Here is a 14,319-nt window from a genome sequence, read left to right on the forward strand (position 1 = left end):
ATAATAATATTTATTTTGCGAAATACTTGACACAAGAATGGATAATTTCCTATTCTGTGATATAAGCAAATTATAATGACAGCTATTCATCATTACAGACCTCTAATTAAAAAGGTATTGTATATAAAAAGTGGTTACCTGTGCCTTTTCAGTATTTGTAGGATGGAGCTGTCGTTCAAATACTTTCTTCACAATATCAAGTAGTAGACATGTAACAACCATAAGTATTATGGCAAACCAAGCAGAACCACTTGATAGGAGCTGAATAAATACAAAGTACATATTCTGGGAGCCCAAAAATGGCCTGCAAAGAAAGAAGGTAGGCTTAATAGAAATAGAAAACTGGGTACCTGGGTGGCTCAGTTGGTTAAGCATCCAACTTCAGCTCAGGTCATGATCTCATAGTTCATGAGTTCATACGCTGTGTCAGCCTCTGTTCTGACAGCTCAGAGCCTGGAGCCTGCTTCAGATTCTGTGTGTCTCTCTCTCTGCCCCTCCCCTGTTCATACTCTGCCTCTCTCTCTCTTTCAAAAATTAATATAAACATTTAAGTAGAAAACTGGTAAGACAAGTTCTTAAATCAAAGCATCATGTAAATCTGCTATATGTGAACATCATAATTTTAAGATTACTCCAGGAAAATGGTCAAAATTTGCAATTAGTATAATTAACTGCATATCTAATAAAACAAGAGAGACTTTAATTGTTAAAAATGAAATCCAACTTAATTACTTTCAATGACAACTATAGTTTTATTATTAGGAGGGTGACAAGTAGCTGACTAGGTAACTCTACCTGAGCAGTAGGATATCAAAAGAATTATGCAGTAATACAGACTTATGAGACCAAGAATAGCAAGGAAAAGTATGTAACAAAATACTTTCCACTAAGCAACTACATACCGATTACTCAAATCCTAGGCTGAAAAGCTCTTCTTAGAAGTTCTTCTCTAAAAATGTATTTTACAATAAATACACTCACAATTACAAATTCTACATAGTAATAGGTATAGTCGACATACTCTTTTTGGAATTTTTGTATAGATCACTTCAAAAGAATATGGGGAAATACAGAAAGAAATGGAAAAATAAAGAGGATTAAAATTAAACATTCTAGATAATAATAAGGGTATCCTTGTATGATCCTAAATGGAGGTTAATATTTAATCCAAGATGTTTTGGCTACTTTGTGTAGTTTTCTGCCTGACACTGGCATCAAACACACAGCGGGCAAATGTAATTCTCCAAAGGAGAGATTTTAGATTCTCACTCACTAAAGAATCTTAGGAGAGGCATTAATTTTCTCCAAAGGAGAGATTTTAGATTCTCACTCACTAAAGAATCTTAGGAGAGGCATTAATTTTCAATCTATCAGAGTGACAGAATATCTGATTTTACCAATAAAGACGAAGCATATTATTTACTTTTGAAAAAGAAGTTGACTCATTCATAAAAATAATGGTTCTATGTGACTTATATTATGCACACTGATAATTTAGAGGTAATATGGTTAGTGTAATTTAAACACTAAGTGTACAGTAAAACAACTGCGGTTTAAACCCTAGCTTTGCTACTTCTTAACCTTTGTTATCTTGGCTTTCAGTTTCCATATTGAAAGAATAGAGATAATAATATCTTAAGTTAAAACCACTAGAACATAGTATATATTCAGTAATTGTTAAATTTGCTTCTCCCTATCAGTAAGATCAACTGAAAGAAGCAAATTTATTACCGAATAGGGTCTCAAAATTACTCTGAGCAGAATTTGTTCATAATATAACCTATCATAATAAATAGAGTTGAAGCAATATAATTAAAATATAATATAGTTACTTACCAGAGAATCCCTCCATAAAACAAAGAAAATACAAAATAGAATATAATAGATCCCCAGGTAACAAGATGGTTGATCCAGGTCCAAAAATGAGTTTCCAAAGCCATCTAAAAAAAATTTTTTTTAATCTTTAATACAAAATAATACTTACTTAAATTAAACCTCATAGATGAAATTCAAGAATAAAATGTAGTAATTTTAAGTGCCTAAGGTTCCTATGGCAAGTCCCTCAGAAGATAAATATTAATGAAAGGGTCCATATGAAATTGACTAATTTCAAGTTTATAATGTTTTTCTTCTATGAGGAAGTAGCACTGAAATTTATTGAATACTTTATTCTCTACTCCATGGACTAAAACAACCTGGGTTATTTAACATTATATATAGGGAAGTGAAATTTCAGAGATGAATATTGTGAGGTTAACCTTTATTTGACCATAAAAATCAGCTGAGGCTTTCCAAAATAACAAACTTAAATGTTTTTTAATAAAAATTAAAATGAAATATTAAAATAGCAATCAGTGAAATTATTCATGACTAAAAAAAGGAGAAGTTAAAAGGGAAACATATCAACCTACAGTTAAAAAAAAAACAAAGAAAATTAACTTTGAATTATACAGATACAAAATGTGTCCATGTTTCTAATTTCTGCACCATACCTTGACTGTGACTGTAATAACCATGACTGTGAAAACCAAGGTGCCAAATGTCCAGTTTCCAAACATCTAAACAGAAAACAAACAAACAAAAAAAACCAGAACCATTACTCCATTAAGTATTAATAGGATGCTAAAACAGATATAAGGAAAAAGAAAAAAGCCACGTAACTTCACTCTTTACTAAAAATCACTTGCATTATGTAGGCCAGGTACATTTGAAATCTGTGACTACATTTGTAAGGTTAAAGCAGGTTATGAAAGGTTAAAGGTTAAAGGTTATGAAAAAACCATAAAGCATTATTATGTTTATTACCATCATGTAAAAATGATCCTTTGGGTAACATTATCAGATTAGAAACCCAAAGATGGCTTTGAGATTGTGTGACACAGGATGTTTTTAGTTAGAATGATAGTTATTAGTGACTACTTTATTCATGTCACACAATAAAAATGATAACTCTTCAATCACAACTGTCTTCTGAAACCATTCCAACCAGAGGTTATGGCAGATCACTTGACACTGTATTTCTGGACACAGCGTAGGTGAGCAGGCTCATAGGGTAATTCTATTTTTAAGTTTTTGAGGAAACTCCACATTGTTTTCCAGAGTGGCTGCACCAGTTTGCCTTCCCACTAACAGTGCAAGAGGGTTCCCGTTTCTCCACATCCGCACATCTGTTGTTTCCGGGGTTGTTAATTTTAGCCACTCTGACTGGTGTGAGGTGGTATCTCAATGGGGTTTTGATTCGTCTTTCCCTGATGATGAACAATGTTGAACATCTTTTCATGTGTCTTTTAGCCATCTGTATGTCTTTGGAAAAGTGTCTATTTATGTCTTCTTCCCATTTCTTCATTGGATTATTTGTTTTTTGGGTGTTGAGTTTGGCAAGTTCTTTACAGTTTTTGGACACTAACTCTTTATCCGATATGTCATTTACAAATATCTTCTCCCATTCCGTCAGTTGCCTTTTAGTTTTGTTGATTGTTTCCTTTGCGGTGCAGTAATTTTTTATCTTGATGAGGTCCCAATAGTTCATTTTTGCTTTTAATTCCATTGCCTTTAGAGACGCATTGAGCAAGAAATTGCTGTGGCTGAGGTCAAAGAGGTTGTTTCCTGTTTTCTCCTCTAGGGTATTGATGGTTTCCTGTCTCACATTTAGGTCTTTCATCCATTTTGGGTTTATTTTTGTGTGTGGTGTAAGAAAGGGATCTAGTATGCTAGATATGTTACCAGTATGCTACTGGTATCTAGTGGGTAGAGGCTAGGCATGCTGCTTAACATCCTACACCTCCTAGGATGAACCCCTACAATTAAAATTATCTGGCTCAAAATATCATTAGTGCAGAAGGTGGGAAGCCCTGATTCTGAGGGTAGGAAGAGAAGACTGAAGAGGAATAGTCAGTAAAGAAGCCAAAGTAAGTTATAGAAGCTGAGAGAAGATAACGGCAGGTAGGAAGGCTTTGTAAATTGTGCCTAGTGGTTGAGTTCATAAGGGCTGGGAAATGCTCTTGGATTTAACAATGTAGGGGTGGCTGGTGACCATAAAGAACATGGTTTTGACAGAGTGCTGGGAGCAAAAGCCCCACAGGAGTATGTTCAAGGGAGAAGAGGAAACAGGAAGTAGAAACAGCAAAAAAAGATAACTTCTTCAAATTTTGCTCTGAAAATACACAAAAAATACAGCAAACGCAATCTGTAGCTCAAGGAACTGTGGTTTTCATTAGAAGATGGGAAATATTAGAACATGTTTGTATGGTGACTAGTATGATCTAATAGAGGATGACAGATTGATGAGAAGGAAGGTGAAAAGATAATTACAGGAGTAAAGTCCCAGGTTAGGCAAGAAGGGGTTTAAGAATAAACAAAAGATGAAAACTTTTTGTATTAGGTTTAACTTAACTATACAGAGATCTATAAATGAATTACCTTCCCTAATCAGTTGTTTAGTTCTCCAATACAAACTCTCTTTATTATAGATTTTAAACATTTGATCAATTGTTGGGTGATGCAATAAGAAGCGAAGTATATTTTTCTTAAAAAAAAAATTTTTTTTTAATGTTTATTTATCTTTGAGAGACAGAGTGCAAGCAGCGGAGGGTCAGAGAGAGAGGGAGACACAGAATCTGAAGCAGGCTCCAGGCTCTGAGCTGTCAGCACAGACCCCGTCCTGGGGTTTGAACCCACACAGTCCGATGCAGGGCTCTAACACATGGACTGTGAGATCATGACCTGAGCTGAAGTCGGATGCTTAACTGACTCAGTCACCCAGGTGCCCTGCAAAGTGTATTTTTCTGTTCTCTTCTAATGTACACTAAATTTCATTTTCTATCAATTGCCTGGAGTATTACCAGTGCTTTAAATATTTGTCTCATGAATAAGTGAACATACAGGGAAATTCTTTAATGAACTAGATAATCAAAGTTGTATTAATCATAAAATACTTTATTCAAAGAAATCTGTATCTACTTATAGGAATTAATTGCATATGTGTTCTTGAATGACCTGACTGGTAATTACAGTGGTTAAATCATTTAAATTGAAATAAAAGATACTGTATTCGCTGTGGAATACAGATACAAAATGACATATTTCTAGTCTTAACACAGAGCTCTTACCATTTGGTGGTTAGGTTTCAACAGCTGATGACATGTATAGCATGAAAGAGAAATTAATTAAGGATAGGAAATAAGGGGAGAAATCATTATAATTTCAAGAAAAAATAGTGAACAGTATAAAAAAGTTTATTTTTCTCTTTCAGAATTACAACCTGAAATTTCATCTCTTTAGTCTACCTTGAGTTGCTAATTAATCTGGCAAATGGTCCAGACCTAGAAGGTTTGATGAGGGTGAATTACTTTTTCTTCCTTAATATGTTATATCTCATTAAATTTTTAATGTGGTGGAATAGTGTACAAAATGTATTTTAGAATGGTACTGTGGCTCTGATAATTCCAAAATCTCCACTGGAGAAGTCTAACTAGAATTAGAATACTCTAAAAACTTTTCCCTTTTTTTCCCAATCCTATATATATTTTTGTAATTTCAGTTATTTTAGTTTTTAAAACTGGGTACAATTTCATAAGGACACAAATCATTAATGGTAGACATTTTCCTTTTAGTTCTTGCACACTTCAATAGAACAAAACCAAAACAAGCAAATTTAAAAAAAACCCTTATTTGGGCCAGATCTCATTTTAAATAGTTGCCTAGTTTGTCATTTTCATATCAGACCATTGAGAATGAGTGCAGTAGGTATTAGCATTTGAATTCCTGAGTTAACAGGAGCTGTTTTTCTTTAATCTTCTTTCTTATGAAGCCTTTGGCTGAAACCACCCAACAAGCAAAATGTCATGTAGGCTTATGATGGGAACTCAGCTACCTCTAAAACTCTTCTCCTGATTATTTTCCTCCCTATATCATCTTGGTTTTCCATTCTCACCATATGACTAAAATTCCCTCCTTTCTGTTTCCTTCATTGTAGTGTTTTAGTCTTCTAATGTACTCTTACCCAAGCTGACATGCCTTTGCCTTTGCATCCTACAGAAGTCCACTTTATTTGAGGTGAACTCTTCGAATCTGAATTGCTTTTCTACCTTCTTTCTTATCTATAATCTTAAGTAGCATCTTCCCCATCTATGATTTTAAATAGCTTTTTCCCTGAGACTGTTACCTTGCTGAGATCATAGGAAGACAATACAAGCTATTTCCAAAAATATTCCAAACAGCAACATTGTCAGAATAAGTGTGTTCTAAGATGAGATTACTTACTCTGCAGAGTCAAGAGAGGGGGAGATAAATTCTTTTTTTAAAAAGACAGTCATTTGTTTTTAGTACCTCTTACTTTACTGAAATAAACATTCTTCATTGGTGTTTACCTCCCAATTATTTAGCTTTAAAAAAAAAAATGATTTCATAGATAGTCATGTTCTTAGAAACAGAAAGCAGAATTGATTTCCAAGGGCTGAGAAGAGGGAGAAATGAGTAGTAGTTTATAGAGTTTTGGTGTTCCAAGTTGAAAAAGTTCTGATGATTTTATTGTACAACAATATGAATATACTGAACTGTACTCTTAAAAATGTTAAGGTGGTTAAAAAAAAAGTATCACATTCTTTTACAAAGCAGGAAAGAATATCCAATGGGAAAAAGACTATCTCTTCAACAAATGGTGTTGGGAAAAATGGACAGCAACATGCAAAAGAAACTGGACCGCTTTCTTACACCATACACAAAAATAAATTCAAAATGGATTAAGACCTAAATGTGAAACCTGAAACCATAAAAATCCTAGAAGAGAACACAGTCAAGAACTTCTTTGACAACAGCCTCAGGAGCTTTTTTTCTACATGTGTCTCCTGAGGCAAGGGAAAACAAATGCAAAAATAAACTACTGGGGCTGCATCAAAATAAAATTTCTGCACAATGAAGGAAACAATCAACAAAACAAAAAGGCAATCTATGGTATGGGAGAAAATATTTGCAAATGACAAAGCCAATAAACGGTCAGTATCCAAAACATATAAAGAACTTGTAAAACTCAACACCCCAAAAACAAATAATCCAATTAAAAGTTGGGCAGAAGACATGGACAGACATTTCTCCAAAGAAGACATCCTGAGGGCTGACTCAAGAAAAGATGCTCACCATCACTTACCATCAGGGAAATGCAAATCAAAACTACAGTAAAGTATCACCTCACACCTATCAGAATGGCTAAAATCAACAACACAAGAAACAGGTGTTGGCGGGTATGTGCAGAAGAGAACACTTGAGCACTGTTGGTGGGAATGTAAACTGGTGCAGCCACTGTGGAAAACAGTATGGAGGCTCCTCAAAAGGTTAAAAACAGAACCACACTATAATCCAGCAATTTGCACTACTGGATATTTACAAAGAGTACAAAAACACTAATTCAAATGGATACATGTATCTCTATGTTTACAGCAGCATTACTTACAAAGTATGGAAGCAGCCCAAGTGTCCACTAATTGAAAAATAAACAAGAGGTGGTATATATACACAATGAAATATTATTCAGCCATTAAAGGAGAATGAAATCTTGTCATTTGCAACGATACAGATGGAGCTAGAGAGTATAATGCTAAGTGAAATAAGTTAGGGAAAGACAAATACCATATGATTTCACTCATGGGGAATTTAAGAAACAAAACAAACCAGCAAAGGGAAGAGAGAGAGAGAGAGAGAGAGAGAGAGAGAGAGAGAGAGAAACCAAGAAACAGACTCTTAATTACAGAGAACAAAGTGATGATTACCAGAGGGGAGGTGGGTGGAAGGATGGGTTAAATAGGTGATGAACATTAAGGAATACACTTGTGATGAACACTGGGTGACATAAGGAATTGAATCACTGTATGGCACACCTGAAACTAACAGAACACTGTATGTCAACTAACTGGAATTAAAATAAAGACTTTCTAAAAAGTATCAAATTATCTATTTTTTTTTTAAAGGAGGTGCTTTTTTTTTTTCAAAATTTTTTTTTTCAACGTTTATTTATTTTTGGGACAGAGAGAGACAGAGCATGAACAGAGGAGGGGCAGAGAGAGAGGGAGACACAGAATCGGAAACAGGCTCCAGGCTCTGAGCCATCAGCTCAGAGCCCGACGCGGGGCTCGAACTCACGGACCGCAAGATCGTGACCTGGCTGAAGTTGGACGCTTAACCGACTGCGCCACCCAGGCGCCCCATCAAATTATCTATTTTTAAATATGTGCAGTTTACTGTATATCAAATACAACTCAAGGTGTTTTTAAAAAATGATTTAATGGAAATCAGTTTTCATTATTTTTGGAGGACTTAAAAATTTTTTTAATTCATTTTTTTATATTTCTCAGTAACCTGTACACCCAACGTGAGGTTCAGATTCACAACACTGAGATCCAGAGTTGCATGCTTTACTGACTAATAAGCCAGCCAGGTTCCCCTGGAGGGCTGAACAAAATTTTAAGTTATATTAAGATCTCACTGACTTATTTCGCTTAGCATTGTAATTTCACTCATACATGTAATTTAAGAAAGAAAACAAACAAGCAAAGGGAAAAAGAGAGGGAGACAAATTAAGAAATGGATGCTTAACTATAGAGGACAAACTGATGATTACCAGAAGAGAGGGGAGTGGGGAGATGGGCTGAATAGATGATGGGGATTAAGGAGGGCACTTGTTGTGATGAGTACTGGGTGATGTATGGAATTGGTGAATCACTATATTGTACACTAGAAACTAATATAACACTGCATGTTAACTAACTGGAATCAAAACAAAATCTTAAAAAAATAAAACTAAAGTTTTTGTCAAAGTTACATCAAGATCTCTAACAAATATTCTATAACCATTTTAACTTTTGTCAAAACTCTTTAAACATAAAAGAAATGGTGATTGTGCTTTTCCATGAAGCATGTTTAAAAACACCAAAAAAGTTGATTCTGTTGGATTACAGAAATACTTTAAAGTTTTATGTTAAGCTCATTTTTAGCTTTGAAAATAAAATGAAAAGATTACCCATGCAATATAGCCACCAAATTACTAATCTGTGACTTCTGGACAAACGTTTGTGATGATACCACTGCACTGTAAGATAAGCTCCAGGTTGTAACTCCAAGCACTAGGAGTATCTTAAGCCTGCATAAGGCTAGGCAAATTTTACATGAATTTAATTCTTCTACTATTTTGGAGAAAAATAATTAAAAATTAGTCACTATGTCATTTTTAAATGGTGCTGTGAAGGTAAAGATCTGCCCACAGGAAAGCAGTTTTTAGACACACACACACAAACAAGCATTCAGCCATGTTATATACATTACTCTTTCCAAATCTCAGAGAAGATTTTATCAGGGTGCCTGTATTTTACTAAAGAAAGAAGTCCTGTTAAAAAGATCTGAGAAAAATGAAAAATGAGTAATTCTTTCCTAAGTTAAAGAGAAATTAAGAATGAATGAATACTTCAAAAATATTTGTCGAAAATTCATACTTATAATATTCATGATACTGCTAGACCATTATACAAAAAATGGGAGTGGAATCTTAACTTCTCCTGAACTGTCCTGCTCTACCTGGACCCCAAACTATTTCAACTCTTTCTCCTGCTCCTCTCTCAGGGTCACTGATTTGCATCAACTTCATCCTTATCTCCAGCTATTCCTCTTCCCAGTACTTCCCCCTAATAATGTTTTCTACTTCAGGCTTTCAACTGTTGGTAGATTTGTTGGGCACACAAGAATAACTAACTGGAAAACAGAAACCATTCAACATATCCAGTGTTGAACAATGGGACATAAGCTAGATGTCTAAAAAGATTTTCAGTATAGGAAGACGTAAGAGAAGGCTGGAGCAAAAGGACAGAGGTCTGTGGGCTTAACCCTAAGGAACAGATGGTTCTAAGACTTCAGGAAAAAAAGAGTCAAGAGATGAAATATAACAGTGGCTTGGAACTAAAATGAGCACATTCTGAGAGAGTCAGCAAGGACAGTTTAACATACACATTTAAAGAGGAGAGGGGCGCCTGGGTGGCGCAGTCGGTTAAGCGTCCGACTTCAGCCAGGTCACGATCTCGCGGTCCGTGAGTTCGAGCCCCGCGTCGGGCTCTGGGCTGATGGCTCAGAGCCTGGAGCCTGTTTCTGATTCTGTGTCTCCCTCTCTCTCTGCCCCTCCCCCGTTCATGCTCTGTCTCTCTCTGTCCCAAAAATAAATAAACGTTAAAGAGGAGAGAGATTCCAGGAGAAGTTGATCAGATGGGATTGGGAAGGCAGGGTCTTCAAAATACTTATTGGATGGTAAAAATAACAACTAACTCTGCTAAGACTGATTGAGTACTTGTACATGCTAGCCACTATGCCTAATGCTCTTTATATATAATAATCCTCACTGCAAACCTAGAAGGTAGGGATTCTGCTCCTATATATAATTTTGTGGGTGAGGAAACTGAGTCTTGGAGAGGTTAACTAACTCATCCCAAATCACTCAAATGGTAACTTCAGGTGTCAGGTTGTGGAGTCATTTCACCTGATCCCAATGTGTGCTTCTTTCCCACCATACCTAGTATTGGTGGCAGGGAGTAGTAGATTAGTTTCTAATGGTATATATCTGAGTGATAGAACAATTAGGCTAAAAGAGGAAAGAAGTTAATGATTTACAAATTGAGTTACCAAAAAAAGGGAAACCAACAATTCATACATGGTAATGAAAAATATCTTCATTAAGATTTTATCTTTGTATACAGCATGCTTAAAATTTAATTTTAAAAGAGTCACTAAACATAAGAAACAAATTTAAATTATCAAGGGAATACTTAAATTGTGACATTTAATAAAATACTATGTAGCCATGAAAAAATATTTTTGAAGCATTTTTAATAACATGGAAAATCACTTAGGCTATAATAAGGGGAGAACTATAATAAAGCTATCATTGGGGCGCCTGGGTGGCTTGGTCGGTTAAGCGTCCGACTTCGGCTCAGGTCATGATCTCACGGTCCGTGAGTTCGAGCCCCGCGTCAGGCTCTGTGCTGACAGCTCAGAGCCTGGAGCCTGTTTCAGATTCTGTGTCTCCCTCTCTCTCTCTGCCCCTCCCCTGTTCATGCTCTGTCTCTCTCTGTCTCAAAAATAAATAAACGTTAAAAAAAAAAAAATTAAAAAAAAAAGCTATCATTGAGACATAGGGGGATATAAATTATGAGGTTAATGGAAAACAGCAAAAAATAAAAAGGAATGGGTGAAAACATGTTAAAATCATAGAATTATACTTAGGTAAAAGGACAACAGGTGATTTCTTTCTTTTTTTTTTTTTAAAGATTAAAACAATTATTTTAGTAACCTCTACACCTACTGTGGGGCTCAAACTTACAACCCCAAGATCAAGACTAGCACACCCTCTGACAGACTCAGCCAGGGGCCCTGGTGATTTATTTTCTTTATATTTTTTCCTATGTATTTCAAATTTAATGGACACATACAACTTTTAAAATCAGGAACAAAGTACTAACCAGCAACAAAAAAATTAATTTCCTTTTATGGATGACATGTTCCTTCTACTTTTCAAACCTTCTGTCCAGTTTTCACCCTAATATTTCAGGTAGCAATGGGCATACTATCTGTAAGTTTGATGGTCCTTGCACAGGTGGCACTATTGTGTACAAAGGCACTGGGCTAATAACTTGTTTCTCAAAGGAACTTAGGATCATGGCTAAGCACACAGGCTTTGAAGTCACAGAGATCTGAGTCTGAATTCTGTTCTTGTAATTTGTGACCTGAGGCAAATTTCTTAACCTCTCCAAGGTTAATTTTCTAATATGCAAAAAGTAATGATATTTTCCTCACAGAGTTATTATAATTTAATAAGCTACCACACACAGTTGGCACAAAGAAATAACTCAATAAAAGGTAGTATTTGGGAAGTGCTGTAATCTTTATACTGTACAAAATAAGATCATATTTTTGTCCAAATCAGGCTAAACATGTCCTCAAAAGTGAATGTATGTATGTTCCTGCACTACATCTTAAAGGAATGGCTAAAAAAAACCCTCTCTACAATTGAAATCCATTTCCTTCATTGCACTTGGATATTTTATTTGCTTATTTTTTGTATCTCACACGACTCTATGCTCCATGACCAAGCATGTTTAGTTAATCTCACATATCCAGAACCTAGTATAGTACACAGTATGCTTGGTCCTTAATAAATATTTGCCAAACAGATAAAACTTCATATTCTCCCAATTGCGAATCTTGTATCTCTGTGTCTCAAAATATATTCTGCAATGCTTAATTAAGTACTGCCAGTGGGAAAGGGAAACTAAAGGCGACAAGCATTTCCAATTTACCACAGTACCACTGCTGTCACTTCCTTTCCTCATAACTCATTTAGCTAAGCCTAGAAAGAGAGGCCTAATTCAGCCAGAAGTCAAATAAGCTCTCCAATCAGGACACAGTAACAATGGCCACTTCCTAAGCATACCAAAAAAAAAAAAAAAAAAAAAGAAAAAGAAAAATTCACATGATTAAAAGCAAAAAACTAAACACCAAGTCCTCATTTCTCATATGAAAAATGCAGGTCACAGTATCTCTCCAATAGGATTATCGTGACAATTAATGGAGATGGAACATGTAAAACTCTTAGCAAAATAGTAAGCACTAAATAGACAGCAATTATTATTAAGACACAATCCTAAAGTGAACAGCATGCAAGGATATATCCCCTTGTGTGAATTAATTTAATAGCAAAACTGCCTACTAACTTAAGTTTCATATTAAGACTATAGTGTAATGCTTTTAACTTTTGAAATCTTTATACAATTGCATTTTAACTTAATACCTACAATTTTATAATTTGAATTGAATTTTACTTTTATTTTTTATGAGAGAAAGTTATCAGAGATCAGACTAAATGAAATTATTAACAAATATTCTTTAAAAAATGATATATTTTACCTGGCCATTTCCAAGCAGAGATATATCTTTTCCAATTAGAAAATAGGATCCAAAAAAGAAAATAAAGGCATGACTGAAACCCAGGATGGTCCAATAAAGAAATGTTTTAATGCTTAGTTGACGGTTTTTACTAATGTCTCTGTATATTAAAAAAAAAAAAAAAAAAAAAGAGAGAGAAAAAGGAACATGGTAGGATTCATGTTTATTATTTCCATACTAAATTATTGTTACAAATTCACAATGAAAAAACAAGATGGATATTTAATTTAAAATTGCTTAAAAATATTAGCAGAAAGTATACACCTGAATTTACAAATCACTGTTTATAATACACATCTGTGTAGCAGCTTATAGTTCATGTAATATATTTAAAAACATTTTCTCATTTAGAAAAAAAAACGTGATATAGGCATAATAATTCAGCTTAATTGTTAAAAGTTGATCTATCTGCAGTATATTCTGTTGTGAACAGTCACTCTGCTATGACTATCTGTTTTTAGTGGAGTCATTTGAGTTTGGTTCAGCATTGAGACTCCTAATCGATTTCATATCCACCAAAGGCTGGAAGGAAGAGCAGTTTGTGGTAATCTTAGGTCAAGCCCAGTCCTAGATATCCTGGGAAATCAAAGTGAGTTATTGCCATTTCTGGATGACTGAATACCTCTGTAAGAGTGGACATCAGGTTAACTTGGGAACCATAAACTGGTCTTCAGGAATAGTTCCACATCTCTGTGATTACTTACTTGGTTCTGGGGAAACAGGGATAACCCAGAAGATCTGGAATAGGAATTAATGTCCTCAACCCCGCATTTTGCATTGATTATGACTTATTAATTTGTCAATGCTAGAAAATAAACTAATTTTTTAGAAACTCTGGAGACAACCAATTACTAAATAACTTCTTTTGTGCACATAAAATGGAGTATTACTGGTTTGCAACAGTAAATGCAAATTAAACAGTAAATGTCCAATGCATTCCTAGTACAAAAGTGTTCATTTCTAAAAACACTGGAAAAGTTAATTAAGTTTTTCTTTGATATCCAATAACTATAAACCATAAACTAAAATACTTCCTTAGTAAAATATTAATCACTGAGATACTGCCTAATATATTTGCTTATTTATAGGATGCTTTCAAAAATTGGTAACTATGTAACACACTTTTTATACCCAGAAGTGTTATGGACATTTAATACCGGAAAATACTTACCGATAGAGGGTAGGCTTGCTCTGTAATACGTGAGGGTCTATATGCTGTTCCAACAGACTATATATCAGTATAGGTAGGGAAGTAAAACAAATATTGTATAAAGTCAGGTACACGCTGTCATACAGTGTCTAGAAAGAGAAATTGGTGGGAATTTTGAGATTCTAAACTGTGTATTA

General features: G+C 34.7%; 1 protein-coding gene across 10 annotated transcripts in view; it reads right to left on the reverse strand.

Annotated features, from left to right (window-relative positions):
• Window positions 1–14,319, reverse strand: part of ATP11B (ATPase phospholipid transporting 11B (putative)) — a 127,063-nt gene that overhangs the window by 19,097 nt on the left and 93,647 nt on the right. For 6 of the 10 annotated variants that reach the window (XM_043594810.1, XM_043594817.1, XM_043594814.1 and 3 more), the window contains exons 24-29: window positions 14,144–14,271; window positions 12,934–13,072; window positions 5,109–5,132; window positions 2,493–2,558; window positions 1,837–1,940; window positions 139–304 (exon numbers count right to left, since the gene is read on the reverse strand). In XM_043594810.1, coding sequence (XP_043450745.1) covers window positions 139–304; window positions 1,837–1,940; window positions 2,493–2,558; window positions 5,109–5,132; window positions 12,934–13,072; window positions 14,144–14,271 — 627 coding nt within the window. The remainder of the gene's footprint in view (window positions 1–138; window positions 305–1,836; window positions 1,941–2,492; window positions 2,559–5,108; window positions 5,133–12,933; window positions 13,073–14,143; window positions 14,272–14,319) is intronic. The other 4 variants (XM_043594811.1, XM_043594819.1, XM_043594816.1 and 1 more) reach the window with 1 other exon arrangement.

Source organism: Prionailurus bengalensis, chromosome C2, assembly GCF_016509475.1.
Source record: "Prionailurus bengalensis isolate Pbe53 chromosome C2, Fcat_Pben_1.1_paternal_pri, whole genome shotgun sequence".
Taxonomy (NCBI): Eukaryota; Metazoa; Chordata; class Mammalia; order Carnivora; family Felidae; genus Prionailurus; species Prionailurus bengalensis.